Below are 25,978 nucleotides of genomic sequence, written 5' to 3'. Positions count from 1 at the left end.
TTCATTTATCCAGATGTTTATGTTAATAGCATTAGTCAAGTATAAATATTGATATTAATTCAGAATGACTGAAAAGAAAGTTGGCAAATCCATAATTTATGGAATGTGTGACTCAGATTTTAAACGTAGTATGTCAAGACAGATACACTGGTTTCTTGATCACAGCATATGGTCGGAATCCATAAATGTCTTAAAATAAATGCTTGCTTCGCAATCATTCTTCACAGATATGGATTTAGACATGAGCTTCAATCAACTGTATCAAGTCATTATGTTGTGACCCCTTTGTGATATTGTTGTCATTCATCCAAGATAAGACTTAGGTTTGGGGATTCTATATAAGAAGTGTTTAATGTATTCACACTTGGGGATATGATTTATCACGTTCTAAAAATGAATCGGTGGCCTTATAAGGTAATTATGAAGTCACCATGTGACTGAGTAGACAAATTAAGATAGTTATGCAACAGGATTCTACCTACCATGACACACACAGCACAGATGAATCTCAAAATCATTGTTGTAACATTGGTAGGAAATCCTGCAACAGACAAAACTGATATATAGCGACAGAAAGCAAATGAATGGTTGCCTCGGGTCGGGAGAGAATGGACTCCAGGGAACACACAGGACCTGTGGGGGGGTGACTGTGCCCTGTATCCTGACATTTGTCGAGAGCTATGGAGCTGTCTACTCAGTATCAGTGCATATCGTTACATGCAAATTATCCTTCAGTGCTTTTAACATGGAAAAAAATTGGGGGGAAAGCAGGAGGGCATTTACTCTTCTTATTTTATATACTTTTACACTGTTTGAGGTTTGACAGTGAGCATTTGTCACTTTTACAACAAAACACGCCCCCTGGGAGGAATGAGGCCAAGGAAGGGGAGACAGCTGTGAGCATTTCTGGACGGGGTTTTGAGGGTGGTCCTTGAAGCTGTGTGCGACGGCGGGCCTTGATTCCTAGGTAGGCACAGTAAGGGAAGAAGCCTGTTCTTGTAACCTGAGGCAGGCCTTGCACTTTTTAGGTTTTCCTTGAGGGTCTCCCTTTTTCCTTAGTATTGAGATGTTTTAATACTTGACATTGGGACTTCCTTAGTGGTCTGCATGCTAAGTCGGTTCAGTGGTGTCCGACTCTTTGCGACTCTATGGACTGTAACCTGCCAAGTTCCTGTGTCCATGGGATTCTCCAGGCAAGAATACTGGAGCGGGTTGCCATGCCCTCCTCCAGAGGATCTTCCCGACTCAGGGACTGAATCCGTGTCTCTCGTCTCCTGCATTGGCAGACAGGTTCTTTACCACTGGCTCCACCGGGTGGTTAAGAATCCTCCATGCCATGCTGGGAGCGCAGGTTTGATGCCTGTTTGGGGAACTAAAATCCCACATGTCATGGGCAACTGAGCCTGCTTGACACAGCTGCATGTGCCACGGACAGAGAGCCAGCACACATAACCAAAGCCCTGTGAGGCAGCTGAGACCTGACACAGCCAAAGAAATACATGAATATTTTTTTAAAAATACTTTATATCATCTGATTTTAAAAGTCAAGCCAGGCTTTTGAGGGAGTAGTTGGAAAGAAAAGCTTAAAATCACTTACTATTTCTGTATCTTGAGAAAATGGCTTTTAATATTTTGCTGTACTTCCTTCCAATGTATTTTAAAATCAATGCATTTTCATTTAATATTATACTGAGAAGTAATCTTCTATAAAGTCCTATAAGGTCAATATTTTTGTGACCATATGGTATCTGAACATATGGCTGTACTGTCATTAATTTAACACTAGGGTGTTCCCAAAATGAACTATTATAAATAAAGCCACACTGACCATCTGTGAAAAGATGTGCAAATATCTGATTATTTTCTTAGAGCCTTTTTAAAGCAGAATTCCTGGGTCAAAAGCTGTGAACATTTTCAAGGTTCTTCACAGTGTAGCAAATTGCTTTCAAAGCAATTTCAATTCACACACCCTCTAATGGTGCAAAGAGTGTTCTTGACCCCATAACTACAGGCATTAAAAAGATGATTTAAGATGTTTCTATTTTAAGAGAGGACTTGGATATCTTGTTAATTTTTTTTTCTTTTCTCCTTTGTTTCCTTGTGTTTAAAGGTTTGTCCTTGTGGGTACTGTTCATTTGTATGTTTTTCCTTCTCTGAGTTTTGGGTGTCCCTTGCCCTTGGAATATTGACCATTGTTCTGTGCATCTGTTTTGTAAACTCCAGAGGATCTCACTCCTGTTAAAGGTAACCAAGAGCAGAAGGTTTTGTCCATGTTCGACCCAGTTCCCCGAGTCAGGACTGGGAGAAGGGGTGTGGGGGGCATGGGTGATGACACGGGACAATTTAAAGGAGAAACTGGCAGGTCAGCTTTGTGCTGTCAACACAGTAGACCTTGAGTTCAAGATCTCCATCTTCTGTGTTTTATTTGTTCCTGTCTGCACGCGGCACAGCATCTGGAGGCAGTTTCTAGCCGTTGACTTGTACTACCGCATGTACTGGAAAGTGATAAAACTGGGTGTCGAACTAGCCTTTTTTCTATCGACAGGCCTTTACAACTTTGCCTATTTGCTCGGCCGCGCTGGGTCTTTGTTGCTGCCCACGCTTTCTCCGGTTGCTGTGAGCGGGAGCGCCCTTGGCAGCAATGCAGGGGCTTACTGCAGTGGCTTCTCTTGTAGAGCCCAGGCTCTGGGCTCCCTACTGACGAGCTTTGGGGCGAGGGTGGGATGATTTGGGAGAATGGCATTGAAACATGTATAATATCATATGTGAAACGAATTGCCAGTCCAGGTTCGATGCCTGATACAGCATGCTCAGGGCTGGTGCGCTGGGATGACCCAGAGCATCCTAGTATGGGGAGGGAAGTGGGAGGGGGGTTCCGGATGGGGAACACGTGTACACCCGTGGCGGATTCATGTTGATGTATGGCAAAACCAATACAATATTGTAAAGTAATTAGCCTCCAATTAAAATAAATAAATTTATATTTTAAAAAAAAGAAAGTACAACCTGCTCTCCCACAAAAAAAAAAAAAAAAATGCATTTTAAATTCTACTGTACCAATAAAATATAAGCATGAACAGTAGAAATGGAGCAAGATCATTCTTCCTGGAGGAACACACCTCATGCATCCCAACAGTTGTAATCATACACCCATGCGGGTGAGGACGGGAGAGGAGGACCAGGGAGCTTTCGCTGGGAACTGTCCTCACTCAGAGGGCGTGGCCTGGGGAGAGGAAGTCACAGCCTCCTGACTGCTTAGAGTAATTGCTAGCTACTCATAAAAGAGCACTTTAAAAGTGAAAAGCAACCCAGTTTACCATGCAAGTTTATTTAATCAAAAAATCAAAACAAGATATCCAGACCTGCAGAGGACGTCACAGGAGTCATGACAATGTGCACGGAAGATAAAACCACTTTTTTTATTTGCTGATGAGGCTTTTTCACTTCATGAAACTTCATAAATATTGTAAGCAAAATTCAGGATGAGCTCAAAGGCCTGCAGAACAAGATTCAAAAGATCCCCAAATCCATTTTTATAAAATTATTGTTCAAAACATAACCTCCCTATTCAGCAAAACACTTAATATAACAATTGGTGCTTAAAATATATATCTTACTAACTCTGATAGTATTGTCTCTATTGAGAAGCCTGGGGACAATCTGGTTACAGATTTTTAACAATTGGAGATAAAAAGCAGTACAATTCCCACAGGAAGATGGTGAATGGAAGCAAATGCTCTATGTGCTATAATCAAGGATTCCCTGATGTCATAGAGGCTTCTTCAGTCCTTAAAAAGCTTTTCCATCAGTCATGCAGAGAGAAACCCTCCTCCTCTTATGTATGACCACTCAGTTAAAATAAAAGGTAAGGCAGAGAGTTTTTAAATAGGATACCAAAGCATTATTACCCTCCCCACAAAAGATAAATTAGACTGTATCAAAATTAAAAACTTGTCTCTGCAAGAGACACTTTTAAGGGACTGAAAGTCCAGACACTGATCTAGAGAGATATTCAGAAGTCACATGTTAGACAATGCACTTGTATCCAAAATACAAAATATACAAAGAATTTCCAAGTCAAAAATAAGAAAAAATGCAACCCAGCTTTAAAAACAGGCAAAAAATGTAAGCATATACTTCACCAAAAAGACATATGATTGATCAATAATCACACTAAAAGATGCCGAACCTAATTGTTCATTGTGTGTGTGTGTGTTAATTGCTCTGTCGTGTCTGACTTTTTGGGACCCCATGGACTCTAGCCCACCAGACTCCTCTGTCCTTGGGATTCTCCAGGCAAAACTCCTGGAGTGGGTTACCAGTTCCTTCTCCAATTATTCATTAGGGAAATGCAAATTAAAACTACTATGAGATACAACTGCATATCTATTATATTGGCTAAAGTTAAAAAGGAAAATCTGACAATGCCAAATGCAGACAACGATGCACAGCAGATGGAACACATATTTGGTGGGAATGTAGCATGCTACAGTGATTTGGAAAGAAACTTTGAAGTTTAAAAAAAAAAAAAAACTCAACATTGCCTGAAGATCTGATGCAGGGTCCTACTTCTTGATATTATCTCACAAAAAATAAAAATACATGCTCATATCAAAACCTGTACATGAATGTTGCTAGCCATTTTATTCATCATTGATTGACCAAAACTAGACAAACCAAATATCCTTCACTGAATGGGTAAACAAACTATGATAAATCTATAGAGAGCTGCCGCTGCTGCTGCTGCTAAGTCGCTTCAGTCATGTCCAACTCTGTGCGACCCCATAGATGGCAGCCCACCAGGCTCCGCCGTCGCTGGGATTCTCCAGGCAAGAACACTGGAGTGGATTGCCATTTCCTTCTCCAATGCAGGAAAGCAAAAAGTGAAAAGGAAGTCGCTCAGTCGTGTGTGACTCTTCACAACCCCATGGACTGAAGCCCACCAGGCTCCTCCATCCATGGGATTTTCCAGGCAAGAGCTACTCAGTGTCAAAAAGGAGTGAATGACATATACAATGAGTGCATCAAAGATGCCTTGTTCTAAGTGAGAGGCCAGATCCAGCAAACCGCGTACTGTATGATGCCACGTGCATGGGGGATAGGCTACAAGGTCAGGAGGGAGACCAGTGATCGCCATGGAGAGGGTGCTGTGCAGAGGGAGGGAAACGACCTGATGAGGAAACGACAGAAGGGCAATGTCAGGGTGATGGCGGAACTGAAATGTATCCTGATGGTGGTGGTGGATATGTCATGCTACATACATCTATCAAACCCCAGAGAACTGTCTAGCACAAAGAGTGAATGCTGCTAGGTGGAAATGTTTTAATTTAAAAATAAATTTTAAAGAAGGGAAGAGTTTCACATATACGCTCAAATGATTTTTGGCAAGACTGCCAAAATTCAATGGTGAAAGTCTTTTCAACAAATAGCTGGAAAAACTGTATATCAACATGCAAAAGGATGAAGTTGGCCCATCACCACTGTGTATGACAAACATTAAGTCAAAACAAATCGAAGACTTACATTTAACATCTGAAACTATAAAACTCCTCGAAGAAAATATAGAGCAGAACTTTACAGCTTCGGATTGGGCAGTGATTTCTTGAATATGACACAAAAGGCAACAAAAGAAAAAATAGACAAGTTGGAACTTATTAACAGTTTAAGGAATTTGTGCATCAAAAGACAATATCAATGGAGTAAAGAGGCAACTCGCAAAATGGGAGAAAATATTTACAAGTCTTATATCTGATAAGGGGTTAATGTCTGAATATAGGGAGAACTTCAAAAAGTTCATACAACAAAAACAAACAACACAAAAGATAAATGCACAAACGACTTAAGTAGGCATTTCTCCAAAGATATGCAGACAGACAATAGCACCTGAAAAGAAAGTCCTAAAAGCACCTAAAAGAAACTTTTAGGAAAATGCAAATTGAAACTATGATGAGATGCCTCCTCACACAAGTAGGAGGGCTACGATCAAAATAATAATAATCACAACAATAGCAATGAGTTGGTGCGATTGTAGAAAACTTGGAATCCTTGTGCACTGTTGGTGGGAAGGTAAGGTTTGTAGAGCCCCTATGGGAAGCAGTAGGGCAGTTCCTCAAAAAAAAAACAAAACCTAAAAATTAGGGAGTGTCATCCTCTGTTAAAAATGGGGGAAAGATTGCTATCCCCTCCCTTTTTCTTAAAACCTTTACTTTAGAAAATGTAAAATTGTTAGTACTTTCTTCCCTCTTTGAAGTGGTGTTAGTCACTCAGTCATGTCAGACTCTGTGATCCTGTGGACTGCAGCCCGCCAGGCTCCTCTGTCCAGGGGTTTCACACACAAGAATACTGGAGTGAGTTATCATTTCCTTGGGGATCTTCCCAACTTAGGGATCGAACCCTGGTCTCTCCTACTGTCTGAGCCACCAGGGAAGCCCTAAGTTTTCTCTCTTTGAAATGTATATAAATCCTTTTGAAAACAATAGGTTTTTGTCAGCTTTAAGAACTGGGAGTGCCTTTATTTCAGGGACTCAGGAGCCACACCTGTGAAAGTTAAACATTGAAGAAGGGAACGCCCCTAACCCCCAGTTGCTGTGGGAGGGGAGGAACCTAACTGCATTGGCACTTGACTCCACATTGCAAACCCCCTTCTCTCATAAAGGTGTGAAAAGTTTGTTTTTCCTCTAGATAAAGCCAGTTAGCTAGTCTGGGTTGTCACTGCAGTTACCAGGTGAATTGAGGATGAACTCTGTCTGGAAAATGGTGCTATGAAGCCCTCTCATCCCTTAAGACCAGTGTCGTTTATCTTGAGAACATGTACATAGAGCCTTCTATCTGCTTTTGACTATAAAAAGGGCGAGATGTCTTTTTGTCTTTGCCAACTCTCAGCAGATTGCCTGAGATGTGTATCATATTCTGGTTTAACATGAAAACAATAACAAGGATGTTTTCTTTCTTTTGTGGAGAGGATTTCTAGATTGGAAGATTTTGTTTCTAATTGTATTTCCCAACAGTATTGAGGGGAAGAAGTTAGAAAACAAAATGTTTGTTGGCTGTCAGGATACTACAAAGAAAGGATCTCAGGGATAATTTGAGAACTTGCAAGCGAAGATGAAAAGGATTTGAAAAAAATTAAAACCCTGCAACACTGAAAAGATAAGTATGGTGAGTCACAAAAGAGTAAGAGATAAAGTTAAGGAAGTCTTTTAAGTGACAAGAGTAAGTTAAAACAGCCACAAGAAAAGAGATTAAGTGTACAGTCTCCAATATTATTGTTTGTTGTTGTTCAGTCGCTAAACTGTGTCCGACTCTTTGCAACCCCATGGACTGCAGCACAGCAGCCTCCCCTGTCCTTCACTATCTCCCAAAGTTTGCTTAAATTCATGATGTCCATTGAGTTGATGATACCATCCAACCATCTCATCCTTTGTCACCCGCTTTTCATCCTGCCCTCAAACTTTCCCAAAATCAGGGTCTTTTGCATTGAATCAGCTCTTTGCATCAGGTGACCACAACATTGGAGTTTCAGCTTCAGCATCAGTCCTTCCAATGAATATTCAGGATTGATTTCCTTTAAGATAGACTAGTTTGATCTGCTTACAGTCCAAGGGACTCTCAAGAGTCTTCTCCAGTACTACAGTTTGAAAACATCAGTTCTTTGGCTCTCAGCCTTCTTTATGGTCTGACTCTCACATCCATACATGACTACTGGAAAAACAATAGCTTTGACTAGACAGACCTTTGTTGACAAAGTAATGTCTCTTCTTTTTATATGCTATCTAGGTTGGTCATAACTTTTCTTCCAAGGAGCAAGTGTCTTTTAATTTCCACCTCCTCCCCTGTATTTACTTTTGCCCTTGCAATTAGGTGGAGCCACGTGAGACATCATTCCCTGAATGTTCATCTTCATTCAAAAGATGCACTTCATTCAAAAGATGCTGAAGCTCCAATACTTTGGCCACTTGATGTGAAGAGCTGACTCATTGGAAAAGACCCTGATGCCAGAAAGATTGAAAGCAGGAGGAGAAGGGGACAAGATAGATGAGATGGTTGAGATGAGATGGTTGAATAGAATCATCAATTCAGTGGACATGGGTGTGAGCAAACTCTGGGAGATAGTGAAGGACAGGGAAGCCTGGTGTGCTGCAGTCCATGGGGTCACCCATCCCTTTTACCCACTGTGCAGCTGAAATGGTCTAGTGTTGAGATGTCTTAACCATAGAATCTCAGCCACCTGAGTTTCTGAATCCACTGTGCCCTGGTGATTTGCCCAGAGATGTATAAGACATAGCTTGAATGAGGAGTAAGCATTTGTTGTATTAAGGCATTGAGGTTTGAAGTTAGCTTTATTATTATTACACAGCCTGTGAGAGCATCTGTGCTAAGTTGCTTCTGCTGTGTCTGACTCTCTGTGACCCTATGGAATGTGTGGTTTATTTTCCTAATCCACAACTTTTTTGTGATTTCAATACCTACTCACTAAACCTTTTATTACAATTCCTACTTTATATTATAGCCATTGGTCCATTGGTCTCTCCAAGAACCCTATGAGCTCACTAAAGACAGGGAGTATGTGTTACTCATCTCTGTTTCTCTAAAACATTATGGTATTTGACAAATGATTGGAAGCATCTTAGAAAATTAATGGGATTTTCTATGTCACAAAAAGATTAAGTTATCGTATTCAATTGAGTTTTAACTATTAGAGCAGAGGGAAGAAAGGTCTCCTTCTTGGAAAATTTACATCAAGGATATATGTGATGTTAAAATTCACATGTCTGTATAAGCTCTTCTTTAATTCCAGAGAAGTAAAGCCAAGACAAAGACTTTGAGGATGCTGGTGTCTTCTGTGTGTGTGTCTAATTTGCTAAATCTCTTGTCGCTACAACACTGGGACTAATTTTTTCCCCCTAGGATAAAGCATTAATTAAATGACTTAGGAAACTGTTCTTATCAAGAAATGGAGGCTCTGATCTTAGTTTTTGCTCCATTAACTTTAAAGTTCAGTACATTTTTATTGAACCCACACATGCTTTAGTGTGAATTGCTTTTCATTAATTGGTCTATAGAGATTCCAATGACAGGTTTGGCCTTCCTTTTAGGTTTTTTAATTCTCCTTAGAAAGTTCCTAAACTTTAATAATAGTCATTCAATCAAGGAATGATTGCTGGAATCAAGAGGAAGAAAATCAATGAGAAGTTCCGGTTTGATCTCTTTGGATGGTGGCACATCTCCACATCCCACCAATGAGATTTACATCTCACAGGAGACACAGGCTAGCTTCTTTAGAACAGTTGGACCATTCTTTTATTGCTTATTGATTCCTTCATTCAAAAGATGCACTTATTTTCACATGTCTGGAATTGAGATATGTGTAGTTACTACTGGGCTTCTCTGGTGGTTCGGACGGTAAAGAATCTGCCAGCAATTCAGGAGACCCCAGGTTCTATCCCTGGGTCGAGAAGATCCCCTGCAGAAGGGACTGGCTACCCACTCAAGTATTCTTGCCTGGAGAATTCCATGTGTGCTCACGGTGTGCTCATGGCCAGCTCAGTCGTGTCTGACTCTTTGCAACCCTATGTGTTGTAGCCCGCCAGGCCCCTCTGTCCATGGGATTTCCCAGGCAAGAATACTGGAGTAGGTTGTCATTCCTTCACCAGGGATCTTCCCAACCCAGGGATCGAACCCGCGTGTCCTACAGTTCCTGCATTGCCAGGCAGGTTCTCTACCCTTGACTTGGGAAGCCCCTGCTACTACTGCACCTTACACTGAATGGCATCATCCGATGGTGGCCAGCAGGGGGCGGAAGTGATACAGTTGCCACTGTCGCAGGTTCACAGCCTTAGTCATGGATGCCAGAGTTTTCATCCCTTCTCTTGAACCTATGTGTAATGTTGGTGCTTCACTTCTTGAGTTTAATTATATTTCAGTTCCATGTCAGCTCTCCAACGTTTCACTCAAGAAACCTTTAGGGCCATTTGAGAAAAACAAAACTTACTGTGAACACCATCTGGTAGACAAAATATCCACCAGGCAGCATAAAACTTGTAGAGTAGGTGTCAGAGGTTTGGAAGAAAATTTTAAAGTCAAAAGCAGCATACTCTTTAATGAAGAAATGTGTATCACTAACTTGCTGGTGACAAATGGAATAATATTTTGTGAAAAAAAGAAAAGCAAAGGACACTGATAATTCTGGGTTGACAAGTATGTGCAAAGGGTTTATAAATTCCTTGGCTACCTGATTTTACTTACATTTTCTTTCTATGCATTTAAAAGATAACATAATAATACATGACAAGTCAGCCTGAGTCTTGTTTGTTTTCTGACTTGGTAAGTTGGAGATACCTTGCGGACCTCCAGGGGGAATTTCAGAAAGTGGCTGTATATATGTGTCTGTATATCAGGAAAGAATCCCCAGCATGTAGATGGTTTTTAAGTTACATACCTGGATGCCTCACTTTTGAGAAGAGAAGATACAAACATCTATTACTTACTCTGGAAGCAAAAGTGCCTCAAGAAGTAGATAATATTAACCATGTTAAGTGCTGCAGACAGGATGAGTAAGATGAAGCTTGAGAAGTGTTATGTTGATTTTGCAAATCAGAGGCCACTGGTGGCCTTGGAAAGACCTATTTCAGTGGAGTCCTGGGGAAAGAAGATTGGAGTGGGTTCCAAAGAAAATGAGAGGAGAGAAAGTGGAGTCAGCAAGGACAACGCCACAAGAAATTTTATTGTGAAGATAACAGAAGTAGCTGGAAAAGAATGTGACGTTAAAATTTTTTGAAGGCGAGCTATATTTTTAAAAAAACATCTGCATGCACATGGAGTCATATTATGAAGAGGAAAAAAATAATAGAAGAAAGAGGGAAACATCACTAGCCAGTATCTTTGAGTTGAGAGGAAACGGGATCTAGTGAATGACTGAGTGGCTACAGTTAAAAAAAAAAAAATCATTTCAAACAGGAAAGTGTGATGGAGGCTGATATAATGAAGGAATAAGGGGAGGCAGGCATTTGAGGATCGGATAGAGGCGTGTGGAAGTGGACTTCCGATCGTGTCTGTTTTCTCGGTCAAATAGGAAGCAAGGTAACTGACTGTGAGGCTAGAGAAAGGTAGTCAAGACTTGATGCAGGAGAAGGTGGGATACAGTTTTTGAAGAGAGCGAGGGAACCCAGCGCAGCAGGAAGGGAGGACGCCGGTGAGCACGCGGCGCCCTGTTACCATCAGCCGCACCTCGGCCGCTCTCCTGCACGCGGCCCGGCTCCTGCCCGTCGGGTCTCCGCGGGCTCAGGGCCCCGCCGGCCCCACGCTGAGCCGGGCGGTGCTCCAGCTCGGGCCCGTCCGCTTCAGACCCCGCTTCTGCCGTTGCTCGTGTCCTGCTCTCAGAGTGGCCATACTGGGGGCCTCGGGGCTCCCCTGGACGGCCGCAGCCCTCCTCTGCTGTGCGCCTCCTCTTTGGCACATTCTCGGGCTCCGTAAGGAGCTGGGCGCCCCTCCTTCCAGCACGCGTCCTGGGCGCCTGTCATTCTGTACCCTCTGCGATCCGGCTCACTTTCACTTCTGTCCCTGTCGCCTTGTCCCCCTGGAATTGCCCGCCTCCTAACCTACCTTCCACATCTCTCTCTCTCTCTCTAACACACACACACAGTCGTTTGACCTGGATGCTCCCACAGTGACCCACACAGATCCTCTATCCCATAGACTGAACACGGATGACAAAGTCCCGCACAGCCTGTCAGCCTTCCCGCTGTCAGAGAGGCTGCTTCTAGCAACGAGCCGGGGGTCTGCCATCAAAGTCAGCGGGGTGAGCCAGGGCAGTGGCCATCCCTGGACAGCAGGGCAGTGTCGCGTGCAAGACCCGAAGCCCGGCTCCGCTTCTGGGACTCTCTGGATCACTCTAGTTAAGCAGGGAATAAGAAATCTCTAAGGCAGGCTTTTTCGACTCTAGTGAGACAGCAGAGATAGTACTGACAGTTCCGCTACTTCAGGAGGTGAGAACAAAACCTCAGTTATTGTTTTCAATTGTCAGGTGTTTTCTTCACTTAATAGGAACGAAGGATCCTATTACAACAAAATCTGACAAATAAGCTGTGCCACAAATCACGGGAAGAGTTAACAGAGATGAAGAAAGAGTATTATTTTCATTCCTTTGGTGTCTAAGTTGCCCGTGACTTAAATAACAAGTGTATTAGTCTCCAGATATGGTCAAAACATATTCCTGTTTCGTGAAGTGATGGTGAATTGGGCAGAAAGGAAGGCTGTTCCTGTGTCCTCCTTTCATTATTACACTCCCCGCCATGTGGGACTCCTCCTGCCTTTCTGCGTTCACAGAAGGTTCCCTCTGCACCTCTGCCTTCTCCCCTCCCCTCCCTCCTTCCCTCGACACACCTCTCCCCTTTCTCTCCCTTCTCTTGAATGAATATTATCCACTTTTGCGTCTGTTTTGCTGTCCCTGTCTCTTTTCTACCTGACACGTCCTGATCCAGCCCCTCCAAAATGTCAAACTCTCTCCAAGCTCTTCCCTCCTAAAACTTGTTAAAATTTCACGTGAAGTCAGTCTCCCTAAGCATACAGTCTCTGACTTCCCTGGCGGTCCAGTGGTTAAGACTCCGCGCTTCCGCTGCAGAGGGCACAGTTCCATCCCTGGTCAGGGAACCAAAGATCCTGCATGCAGTGCAGCAAAAGCATATAAAGCATAAATGTAAATAAACAGTCGCTCAGTCGTGTCCGACTCTTTGCTACCCTGTGGACTGTAGCCTGTCAGGCTCCTCTGTCCATGGGGATTCTCCAGCCAAGAATACTGGAGTGGGTTGCCAAGTCCTTCTTCAGGGGATCTTCCCAACCCAGGGATTGAACCTGGGTTTCTTCTGTCTCCTGCACTGGCAGCCGGGTTCTTTACCACTAGTGCCACCTGGGAAGACCAAATAAGGCATGTGTATCTTGATAAATAAAGCATTTCTATCTGAAAAAAATTAAGTCAAATAAACCACTCATGAACTTAAAAAAAAAAAAAACAGTCTCTTAGAACTCTGAAACAGAAGAATGTATAACATCAATTTATATATGAAGCCACAGGGTCCTACATTTACTAAAATTTTAATTTAGAAATTTCAAAATACTTTACATGCCAGGTTATATAGACTAAAATGTGTCTGTTATTCTTTCTTACACAAAAAATGTCACTGAGTCCCTTACTCTTTGAAGGCATATATAGTATACCTAGCTCACAATCTATCCCTAGAATGTGTTACCTGGTTTGAGAAAAGCCTGACAAATAAAAAGCAGAAAAATGGATTGTGCTCAGTCGTGTCCAACTCTTTGCAACCCTGTGGACTGTATAGCCCACCAGGCCCCTCTGTCCATGGACTTCTCCAGGCAAGAGTACTAGAGTGGGTAGCCGTTTCCTTCTCCAGAGAATATTCCCAACGCAGGGATCAAACCCACGTCACCTGTATTGGCAGGCAGATTCTTAACCGCTGAGCTTCCTGGGGAAGCCCATGACTCTAACTTAATGAGATCTAAAATTCGTAAATATTTTTTGGCTTCCCTGGTGTTTAGCAGTAAAGAATTCACTTGTTGATGCAGGAGACCAGGGTCCAAGAAAAATAATTTAAAAAAATTACAGATTCAACAGTGTATCCCACTGTGGAGAGAGGAGTTAATAAAGTTCCTGCTCTGGGATCCGTTTCTCTCCTGAGTAACACTGAAGGAACGTCCAGGGGACAGAAGGAAAGCAAGTGGTCCAGTCCAGTCTAGTCTTGTATACTTGGTTACTGTGTGTGCGTGCGTGCTGAATCACTTCAGTCGTGTCAGACTCTTTGTGACCCCATGAACTGTAGCCCACCGGGCTCCTCTGTCCATGGGATTCTCCAGGTACGAATACTGTAGTGGGTTGCCATTGCCTTCTCCAGGGCATCTTCCCAACCCACAGATCAAACCCCCTGTCTCTTACATCTCTTGCATCAACAGGAGGATTCTTTACCACCAGCACTCCCTGGGAAACCCCAAGCATGCTTACTGACCTCCTAGTAAATAGACTAAGGATATCCCTATCTGTAGGATGCTTTTAGCAGGATGCTCCTGGTTTAAGGCTGCCTGTGGTCAACAGTCCTACAACCAGTGGACTTGAGTCAGTGCTCACTAGGCTAAATACCACCTAAACTACATATTTGGGGTAGAAAATAGAGCTGCGCCTTTCCTACCTCCCTGCTGAGTGTGCCTGCCACACGCATCACTCCGAGAACTCACGTAGTCTGAAGCAGACTGTGCACGTCAGCCCTGGGGGGAGGTCCTGAGGAGCCTCTCAGTGGTGCAGAGTGGCTCGACCACTTCTCCTGCCTTGGCTGTGCCTCTCGGTTGGGGTAAGATTTTATTTTCAGTAAAATCTCTTGATGGTCTGACCCTTTGGATTAGCTCATCCCCAATATGCTCAAAGATGGTTGACAGGGAATAAGTCAGATACATTCAGAAAGACATTATAATCCATTAATACTTCTTATAAATGATCAATCCCTAAATGTACATATGTTTAGCAATATATATGGCTTCCTAGGTGGTGCTAGAGGTAAAGAACCCACCTGCCAATGCAAAAGACGTAAGAGAGGCAGGTTTGATCCCTGGGTTGGGAAGATTCCCTGAAGAAGGAAATGGCAACCAACTCCAGTATTCTTGCCTGGAGGAGAATCCCATGGACAGAGGAGCCTGGCAGGTTACAGTCCATGGAATCACAAAGAGTCAGACATGACTGAGCACACACATGCATCAGAAGAAAAATAAAAAAGATGTTTCAAATAGACATGAATACCAATATACCATCTTAGTTAGATAAAAAGAGCTGAGAAGGAGATTTTGAAGGGCAATTCATCTTGATTATTAAATATTTAGCACTATTTTTATGTAATAAATATTTTATGAATGCAGTGACATTCTCCAAGACATGATGAGTATATTTGTCAACATGTAAAGAACTTAGGTAAGTTGAATTATGTTTTCATTGGCTTACAGAATTATTCCAAGGGTATATGAATCAAGAAGGATTGGATATGAATAATATGTATGTGCATAAATCAAATCTTGCCACAAATTCATTCTGTGTATTTATTTTTATTTGTTATATTTGTTGTGATCAATGTAATTTGGAAAACTTGTTCCCTAGGAAAAAGCACTAGACTGAAAGAACCTTTTTATCTGACCAACTTTGGCACCGTGGCATTATAAATTTCTCACATTAAGTTCATGTAAGAAAGTGGTTTAGACTAGAATATGAAATCTCAGGCAATCGATTCTGGATTAAAATTCTCTTGTGCGTCAACTCCTTTAAATGTCAGATTCTCATCTGAAAACTGGAGATGAATTTTGCCGAGGCCGTAAGGTCATTTTTAGCATTAAATGCTATGCAGTATGCAGGAGCCCCAGTTATTAATAATTAGATCAATTGTGTCTTTTAAGTTTTTAAGGCAATATCTGAACTTAACGGACACTAGAGTTTTCTATTTTAAAAGAGAAATTAGGAGTCAGACCCCAGCTTGCTGTGCACACATGCTAACAGACGAGGCAGCGTGGGGACTGACAGCTTTTCAAGCCGAGGCGTCAGTTTGCCCCCACCCACCCCCACGCACACGCACACACTGTTCTGCATGGCAGAACTGTCAGTCAAGTGCATTGTTAACCACAGGGCTGGTGGGGAATGAGAAGCACAACTTTTGACATTAGGCTCTGCAGATGAATGAATTCTTCCAATTTTACAGCCTTTGAAATAAAAGCCTGTCTCTAATGTTACATTTGAACGACACACCCTGCTGCTCTGTCAAGGGATTGTGTTTCAAACAAATCAGATGGGCCATGTAGGCATTGGAAGTCCCCACTGACTGGCTATTTGTTTCCCTGTTACCACTCTGAACCCGCTCTACTTATGCGTTCTCTGGTGACTATGTTTGCATTCACTGTATTGCTATTAAAACAGTCTGCAGAAACTGGTTCACTCAGCAAGAGTCAGAAGATAAACCATTCGTAATTCTGCTGGAATTAGCTACTTTATTTGGGAATATGGGCTTCCCTAGTGGCCCAGATAGTAAAGAATCTGCCTGCAATGTGGGAGACCCGGGTTCGATCCCTGGATCTGGAAGATCCCCTGGAGACGTATTCTTGCCCGGAGAATCCCATGGACAGAGGAGCCTGGCAGGCTACAGTCCTAGGGGTCACAAAGAGTCAGACACAACTAAGAGACTAACACTTTCACTTTTGTGAATATAAAGTCTAAAGAAAGGAAAAGGAATTCTTCGGCAACATCATTTCAGCAGTCAAATCCCAACTATTCAAATGGATTCATTACATAGCAGGGTAAAAACTAGTTTCTCTCTTCCTGGAGCGGGGGACAGGGGGGTCAGAGTGAACAGAGAACACTTCCAGATAAAACTCTGTCTCTTTTTCTACCTACCTGAATATTGAGGGGATTCCTTATTTGAAGCCCACTTAGTCCATATTATTCTACAAAGCTCCACTTGGAGGAGTTCACTGAAAATTTGGGGGCACAATGGCACCATGTAATGAGAAACAGGGGGTGCTTCAGTAGATCACTGATTACAGTTGTAAATGACAAACTGTTAATACAAATGTGTCACAGTGAAGTTCTATTAATAATATAGATCTTTCTGTTTCCTCTTTACTATAGAAATGGTGAAAATCTCAACCTACTCAAGTTTTGTTTTCTGTCTTTATTTGTACAGGTTTTGCTGATTCTGCTATACACCCTTACAATTCTTTTCCTATAAGTGTCCGCCTTTAAAATGTCCCTGTGTTGTTTCAAGAACATTCTCAGATGCTTCAGTTGTTCAGAGTTGCTTTACGATGACAGGCTCTGCAAAATTGACAGAACTACTCTCCCCTGGTTACTTACAACTCCTGCACTACAGTGGCGTTTTAAATTCTTCTATTTTTGCTAAGAATCATTTGTGAATTATTTCTAATTTCCAAATGAATACCAAGCAAGCAAAACCACCCACCTCATCCCCATCCCCTGATTGATATCCTTAAAGTTTTTTTTTTTTTTTTCCAGAATATCATTTCAATATATGTCTGGCTACTTTCACGTAGCATAATGACTTTTTAGATTCTTCCATCATGTTTCATCCCTGGAGAAGGAAATGGCAACCCACTCCAGTATTTGTGCCTGGAGAATCCCATGAGAGGAGCCTGTCAGGCTACAGTCCATGGGGTCACAAAGAGTTGAACATAGCTGAGCAACTAACACGTGCACACAGTGCTTCATATACAGGAGTCTATTCCTTTTTTCCTTAATTTTTATTTTATATTGGGGTCTAGCCAGTTAACAGTGTGGTGATATTTCAGGTGGACAGCAAAGGGACTCAGCTATGCAAACACATATATCCATTCTCCCCCAAACTCCCCTCCCATCCAGGCTGCCACGCAACACTGAGCAGTTTTACATGTGCTATGGAGTAGGTCCTTGTTCATTATCCATTTTAAATATAGCAGAGTGTTCATGTTCGTTCCAAACTCCCTAACTATCCCTCTCCTCTCCCCATAACCGTAGGTTTGTTCTCTAAGTCTGTGAGTCTGTTTTGTAGATAAGTTCATTTCTATCATTTCTTTTTAGATTCCACATAAAAGCTATATCATACAATGTTTCTCTTTCTCTGTCTGACTTCATTCAGTATGATAATCTCTAGGTCCATCCGTGTTGTTTCAAATGGAATTACTCCATCTTTGTTGTTGTTCAGTCTCTCAGTTGTGTCTGACTCCTTTGTGGCCCCATGGTCTGTAGCCTGCCAGGCTCCTCTGTGTGAGATTTCCCAAGCAAGGGTACTGGAGTGATTTCCATTTCCTTCTCCAGGGGCTCTTCCTGACCCAGGGATCAAACCCGCATCTCCTACATTGGCAGGTGTGTTCTTTACCCCTGAGCCACCTGGGAAGCCCTTCATTCTTTTTAATGACTCAATAATATTCATATATATATATATATATATATATATATATATATAAAACACATCTTCTTTGTCCATTCCCCTGTCAGTGGCCAATTAGGTTGCTTCTAGGCCTTGGCTATTTAAAAAGTGCTGCAATGAACATTGGGGTACATCTATCCTTTCAGACCATGTGTTCTGTGAATATATACCCAAGAGTGGAGTTGGTGTGAACATACTACAGTTCTTTTATCTATATACCAGTTTCAGAAGTTTAAACATATTGTAGTTTCTTGTTTCACATATACCAGTGAGCTCTGCTTTTAAGGAAAGTTCTCTCACACTTTCTGCATCACAGTCAGAGACTGATTCATTTGATTCCATGAATTTCTGGACTCCAAATATAGACATATTACTAAATTTGAAACCCTATACAAAAAATACAGTGCACGCATGCTCAGTCGTTTCAGTCGAGTCCAACTCTTTACAACCCTACAGACTATAGCCTACCAGGCTCCTCTGTCCTTGGGATTCTCCAGGCAAAAATACTGGAGTGGGTTGCCATGCCCTCCTCCAGGGGATCTTCCCAACCCAGGGATTGAAACTGCATCTCTTATGTCTCCTGCATTGGCAGGTGGGTTCTTTATCACTAGCACCACTTTATCACATGGGGAGCCCCATGTGATACATTATCTTATGACAAAAAGCTTTTGAAATACAAACAATAATATGCAGAAGTATTTATTAAAACACATTTAAAAATCTATTTGTCTGTGAATAAAACATAAGCTTTAAAAAATAAATATTTTATAAAAATGATAGGAAAAAATGGGAAATATATTTCATATTGTACCCAAGAAGTTCTCATAAACAAAAGAATCAGAGTACGTGGGTAATCATTTTAGTGGGTTTTATTAATATCTAAATATGGTGAGGCCTGGGCTTCACAGATAGCTCAATTGGTAAAGAGTCCTCCTGCAATGCAGGAGACCCCGGTTCAATCCCTGGGTTGGGAAGCACCCATGCAGAAGGGATAGGCTAACCACACCAATATTCTTGGGCTTCCCTGGTGGCTCATATGGTAAAGAATCCACCTGCATTGTGGAAGACCTGGGTTTGATCCCTGGTTGGGAAGGGGTTGGGAAGATCCCCCAGAAGAGGACTTGGCAACCCACTCCAGTATCTTGCCTGGAAAATTCCATGGACAGGGGAGCTTGGTGGGCTACAGTCCATGGGGTCACAAAGAATAGGTTCAGACTGAGTGACTAAGCACAACACAGCATGGTGAGGCCTACAGATCAGGAGATGAATGCCACTGAAAAGATAATTGGTCACTGACAGTTCCCAAGAAATATCAATAACCTCAGATATGCAGATGACACCACCCTTATGGCAAAAAGTAAAGAGGAACTAAAGAGCCTCTTGGTGAAAGTGAAAGAGGAGAGTGAAAAAATTGGCTTAAAACTCAAGATTCAGAAAACTAAGATCATGGCATCTGGTCCCATCACTTCATGGCAAATAGATGGGGAAAGAATGAAAACAGTGACAGACTTTATTTTGGGGGGACTCTAAAACCACTGCAGATGGTGACTGCAGCCATGAAATTAAAAGACGCTTGCTCCTTGGAAGAAAAGTTATGACCAACCTAGACAGCTTATTAAAAAGCAGAGACATTACTTTGCCAACAAAGGTCCATCTAGTCAAGGCTATGGTTTTTCCAGTAGTCATGTATGGATATGAGAGTTGGACTATAAAGAAAGCTGAGCACCAAAGAACTGATGCTTTTGAACTGTGGTGTTTGAGAAGACTTTTGAGAGTCCCTTGGACTTGCAAGGAGATCCATCCAGTCCATCCTAAAAGAAATCCAGTCCTCAATATTCATTGGAAGGATTGATGCTGAAGCTGAAACTCCAATCCTTTGGCCACCTGATGCAAAGAACTGACTCATTGGTAAAGACCCTGATGCTGGGAAAGATTGAAGTCAGGAGGAAAAGGGGACGACAGAGGATGAGATGGTTGGATGGCATCACTGACTCAATGAACATGAATGAGTAAACTCCGAGAGTTGTTGATGGACAGGGAGGCCTGGTATGCTGCAGTCCATGAGGTCACATAGAGTCAGACACGACTGAGCAGCTGAACTGACAGTTCCCCAGAGGAGGGGACACACCATGCCAAGGGGAGCACAAGGAAAGTACCAGGAGGCAGGGGGAGAAAGGGAAGGTGAGGCAAGTGTCTTGCCTGTTAGACTGGTAAGACAGTGTGAGCAGGATTGGGGTTGGTTGGTTTGAATCAGTTCAGTGGGGAGCTGTCCCAGGTGTTCGTACTGACCCTGGGCTTGTTAGGGCAGGTGAGTAGTGGCCCAGGTGTGAGAGCCCCATAGAGAAGGTGGTTGGGGATGTGGACTCTGGGTTGGTTGGTTTGCATTTGAGAAGTGTCCTTACAGGTGGTTTGCCATTTCTAGGAATCAGCCAACCCTGGGAGGGGCTGTCCCTCTAGGGTTTGCAAAACCCTAAATGTTTTATTTTGCTGGGCTCCAGAATCACTACAGATCATGACTGCACTCATGAAATTAAAAGACGTTTGCTCTTTGAAAGGAAAGTTATGAAAAACCTAGACAGCATATTAAAAAGGAGAGACATCACTTTGCCCACGAAGGTCCATATAGTCAAAGCTATGGTTTTCCCAGTAGTCATGTATGGATGACAAAGAAGGCTGACCACTGAAGAATTGATGCTTTCAAATTGTGGTGCTGGAGAAAACTCTTGAGAGTCCCTTGGACAGCAAGATCAAACCAGCCAATCCTAAAGGAAATCAGTCCTGAATATTCATTGGAAAGACTGATGCTAAAGCTGAAGCTCCAATACTTTGGCCACCTGATGCAAAGAGCCAACTCATTGGAAAAGACCCTGATGCTGGGAAAGATTGAAGGCAAAAGGAAAAGGGGGCAACAGAGGATGAGATGGAGAGAGAGCATCACTGACTCAATGGACATGAATTTGAGCAAACTCCAGGAGATAGTGAAGGATAGGGAAGCCTGGCGTGCTGCAGTCCATGGGGTTGCAAAGAGTCAGGCATGACTTAAAGACTGTATAATAACAATCAAAGCATCAGAACAAGAAAATATATAGTTAATACAGTAATATATTTTAAGGTTTATTCCTTTGAGAAGTGTAATTCTTTCTTTACAATCAGAAAGAACGTATTTACAATCAGTAGGAAGCTGTAGAATCCTTGTCACCCCAGCAGATGGGAATAAGAACAAAGGAATCTGAGTCGTCCACATGGAGCCTTGGTAGCATGAGGAGTAGATTTGCATGTTGGTGCATTTGAAGTGGTCTGGGGTGGACAGAAGGGAAGGAAGGGTACACAGCAGCTGCGTGACAGCTGAGGGAAGCAGGCAGTTTCCACGCAGCCAGAGGAAGTGTTGAGTCGTTTGAGTCACTATTCAGAAAGCAGGAACTCTTCTGTGAATTGGGATTAACAATAGAGTACGTTTTATCAAGGAAGGAACTGAGGCAGGGTTTGGAAAGAACAAGATTTTTAAATTGTTACAGAAATTGTTTCTCCACTACTATGATGAGGCCCCTATTTAGTTTTAAAAAGGAAGCATGTTTTATGCCATGCTCGTGGGGTGAGTAATCACTTTCCATTGTACTAATGGCTTTGTGCGTGCATGCTAACTCACTTCAGTCGTGTCCAATCCTTTGCGACCCCAGGGACTGTAGCCCGCCGGGGTCCTCTGCCCATGAGATTCTCCAGGCAAGAATACTGGAGTGGGTTGCCATGCCCTCCTCCAGGGGATTGTCGATCAAACCCATGTCTCCTCTGTCTCCTGCACTGGCAGGCAGTTCTTTACCACTGGCGCCACCTGGGAAGCCCTTTAATGTCTTTACTTCTCATAAACAGAGGAGAACTTGCCTGGTGTTTTATAGTAGGCACGAGTTCCACCTGTCAGATAAGTTCAGCAGTATTCAGTATGGACACTTACTTCATCTCCAGCGCACTAGTGCTCTATTTACCTCTAATTTTTAATGAGATCAAAGATAGCATTGACCTGGGTCAGTACTGGGAAAGAGAACCAGGATAACCATCCAAAGTGATGCATGAACATACTAGACTCTGACAAAAATGAAAACTGGAGTCTGCTCAAAACCTAAAGAGCTAAGACATAGGGAGTACAAAATAATGGTTTACTATATTCTGCACCTTAATAATTATATAGTCTTAGAAGAGCAAAGAATAGAACTAAATTGTTGAAAGCAAAATGTAATCAACATCTGAAATCCTGGGCTCCGTGTGGGTGATGAGTGGTTTACATTAACATTAATTCTCATGAGCAAAACATGCTTTAAAGATTAAGCATGGAACCATGAGTTAGCAAACAGAAGACTTTATTGGTGGTATTTATGTACTTTATCATCTGACTTGCATTTTTAAGCATAGTAGCTACTGGCTTCACAAGATGTTATGGTGTTATACTTATGAATGATCTCTTGATAGATAAATAGATAGGGATATATCTGCTTACATATATATAGAGAAAGAGTAGATACTCTTGAAGTAAGTACTCTTGGAGTAGGAGCACGCAGCAGCTGTCTGAAAACTGAGGAAAATGGGCAATTTCCATGCGGCATGCGTTTTTCCCTCCCCATCCCTCTCTACAGGTAACTCCTTCATTGTGACCCAAGCCTTCCAGCACTCTCCTAGTGCAGCAAACTACTTCTATTAATGTTAAAGCCTTTATTCCATGTTCTATTTATAATTTTACTTATTTATTTTTGGCTGTGCCGGGTCTTCACTGCTGCACCGGCTCCTCTCTAGCTGTGGTGCTCCCGCTTCTCATTGCCATGGCCTCTTGTTTGGAGCACAGGTCCTGGGGTGCAGGGGCTTCAGGGGCTATGGCTCCCAGGTTCTAGAGCACAGACTCAATAGTTGTGGCACACAGGCTTGTTCGCTCTGCAGCATGTGGAATCCTCCCAGACCAGGGCTCAAACCCATGTCACCCTGCATTCCCAGGCAGATCCTTTACTTTATTGGAGTTCTAGAGTAAGGGAGCAGGAAAAATCGGACACATGCAAAATTTGAAGATATAATGGCCGAGAATTTTCAAAAGTAAAAAGCATCATATCATAGAGTGAAGAATTTCTACTAAACCTAAGGTAGATAAATAAAAAGAGCACTGCCTTTAGAAAGAAATAGGTTACTTTCTTTCTAAAGTAATAGGTTGCAGTGTGATTTATCGCTAACAGCTCAACAGAAATTATGAAAGCCAGAAAAAAATGGAATGATACCTATGAAGTACTAAAGAGAAATAACTGTCACTCAAAATTCTATTCTTGGGAAAAAATTATTCAAGAATAAATGCAACATTAAAATGTTTCATGCAAACCAACTCAGATAGCAGACTTTTGCCAAAGGAAATATAAACATACAAAAAGATAGACTTCATGCCAAAGGAAACTATTCACAGATAGAAGATTAGAAATGAAATATTGAATAAAGATAAATGAAACAAGTGAAGATGTGAAACTTTAAAAGCTGATTCTAAAAGATATCTGGAAATGAAAATGGACAAGTTGTATGAATTTTCCAATTCATTCTTGAAGAACAAGCTGAGAAGGCAAGTCCTATCAGATATTTAGACCTATTATAAAGTTAAATTATTTTTAGCAGTGTAGCATTAGCAGAGGAATACATGTTTGCCCATTGGAAGAAGCATACAAACCCTTATATAGATTTTTGTTTTATAACAAAGGTAGTAGTAGAGAACACTGGAGAATAGGCAGTGTTTTAAATAAATGGTGCTGAGTCAACTGGATAACTATAAGGACTAAAAAGTAACTTGATCCAGCCTCACATATATAAACACTAATAATATTAATTACAGACAAATTGTGTTTAAAATATGAGAGAAAAAGTTAATATAATTTTTAGAACCAGTGGATAATATCTTCATGTACTCAAAGGAGATATACTTGTTTAAATAAAATGAAAATACTAACAAAACAATTAATAGTTTGGACCATATTAAAATTAAGAATATTAATGCTGTTCATCAAAAGATCATTAAAGGCATGAAAATTAGTCATAGTGTGAAAAGAATTGGTTGCAATATATATAATTGATAAGGCGCTCTTATCCAGACAATATAATAAAAGAGCAGTGAGGAAAAGACAAGTCAATACAAAAACAGACAAGTATTTTGAATAAGCACTAGACAAAAGAGGATATCCAAATAGTTAATAAAAACAGTACAGTCATTCAGCAGTGTTATTGGGAGTTACAGATTCAGATTTCAATGAGATAAGACTGAACACGCTTAGTAATGGCTAAAGTGAAAAAAGACAATGCCAAGCATCGGTAAGGATGTGAAGCAACTGGAACTCTTAATCTTTGTAGTAAGTGAGATTTGTACAATCACGAGTTTATCTGTTTTACCGGGAACATACGCATACTCCACAACCAAGCAATTCCACTTCTAGTTATGTACCAAATAGAAATGTTGCACGTGTCCACCAAGAGACATGGATTCAAGTATTTATATACGTGGTAAGAACCACAACATGAAAATAACCTGACTGTGCTTTAGCGCTAGAATGGAGAAGTAATTTATGTAATTAAATAGGATAATTCAGAAACAATGAACATTCAACAGTCTACATGCCTACATAGATTAAAAATATCATTTTGAGTAAGCAGAAGCTAAACACAAAAGAATGAAATTGGAAAATCATCAGTGCTAACCAACAATGTTTGTGCTCAGTCATGTCTGACTCTTTGCCAGCCCCTCCCAGCTCCTCTGTCCGTGGGATTCTCCAGGCAAGAATACTGGAGTGGGTTGCCATTTCCTCCTCCAGGGGAATCTTCACAACCCAGGGACTGAACCCACCTCTCTTTCATCTCATATCTCCTGCATTGGCAGGCGGATTCTTTACCTTGAGCGCCGCCTGGAAAGCCAACCTACGATGTTTATGATGCGTAATTACATGAAAAACTAAAGACAATCCCGAACACTGTTGCCATAAACATCTGGTTAAATCATAGTGTAACACGGAAGGTGTAGGAATTGGGAGGGACAAACACCTAGGATGCTAATTAACTATGTTTTAAATTTTGACTGGGTGGTAGTTATACTGGCATTTGCTTTTGGATGTATCATTGAGCACCACAATTATATTTTGTTTCATCACATTTTCTGTATACATGTTGTTTGCAATTATTAATAAAAGCTTAGTATGAAAATATTAAACCTTTACTTTTAAGAAATGTATTTCATATTCAAATGTTTCTGAATTATATTTCAGAATATTTAAATTCAGGCTTCCCAGGTAGCGCTAGTGGTAAAGAACCCACCTGCCAATGCAGGAGACATAAGAGGCACAGGTTCAATCTCTGGGTCAGGAAGATCCCCTGGAGGAGAGCATGGCAACCCACTCCAGTATTCTTGCATGGGGAACCCCAGGGACACAGGAACTTGGCAGGCTACAGTCCACAGAGTCGCAAAGAGTCGGACACGACTGAAGCGTCTTAACACAGACACACAATACTTAATTCATTTATTTCTTCATATAGCTCCAAAATTTCACAATTGCTGTGTTCTGGTTTTTAAAATATAGTTAACATGGTGATTTTATTATCTCATTCCCTTGGAATCAAAATCAAAACTTCAGAAGATTTCCTGTAAGACAGTTCATCGAGAGTGACAGCTGTAATCAAATGAACATACTTTAAAATCTAAAGCATGAATTTCTATATAAAAGAGTAAATACAACCTAAAAGAATGACTTGTATATCTTAGAAATGCCCCATGGACAGCTTGCCCCAAAAATGTATTTGAGATTCAATCTTGACTTTCTTATAATTTTCATCTTAATGTTGTTTGTGTTCACCACCATAAAAACTGCACATAAATTTCAAAGCTTGCCTCCATCAGGCCATAAATAAGAAGAGCCTATCGCCACGTACCTAGGATATTACACAAATGTCTAGATTAAAATGTTCTTTCAGAAGATCACTTTAGTAAGTGTTGTAAAATATATCCCTACTTTTCCTTTGGCCAA

At 41.6% G+C, this 25,978-nt stretch overlaps 1 protein-coding gene across 2 annotated transcripts in view; it reads left to right on the top strand.

Annotated features, from left to right (window-relative positions):
- Positions 1-25,978, top strand: part of DOK6 (docking protein 6) — a 406,877-nt gene that overhangs the window by 260,762 nt on the left and 120,137 nt on the right. The window contains exon 6 of one of the 2 annotated variants that reach the window (XM_086372199.1): positions 228-2,999. The exons of the other annotated variant lie outside the window; for it this stretch is intronic. Coding sequence (XP_086228325.1) covers positions 228-291 — 64 coding nt within the window. The 3' untranslated portion in view covers positions 292-2,999. Of the gene's footprint in view, positions 1-227; positions 3,000-25,978 lie in introns of those variants that run through there. 2 annotated transcript variants of the gene reach the window in all.

This window comes from Bos grunniens, chromosome 24 (assembly GCF_055505025.1).
Source record: "Bos grunniens cultivar Pamir isolate PY7600 chromosome 24, Bosgru_T2T1.0, whole genome shotgun sequence".
Classification (NCBI taxonomy): domain Eukaryota; kingdom Metazoa; phylum Chordata; class Mammalia; order Artiodactyla; family Bovidae; genus Bos; species Bos grunniens.
The sequence above is the reverse complement of the archived record's forward strand: the minus strand, read 5'-3'. Positions and strand labels throughout refer to the sequence as shown.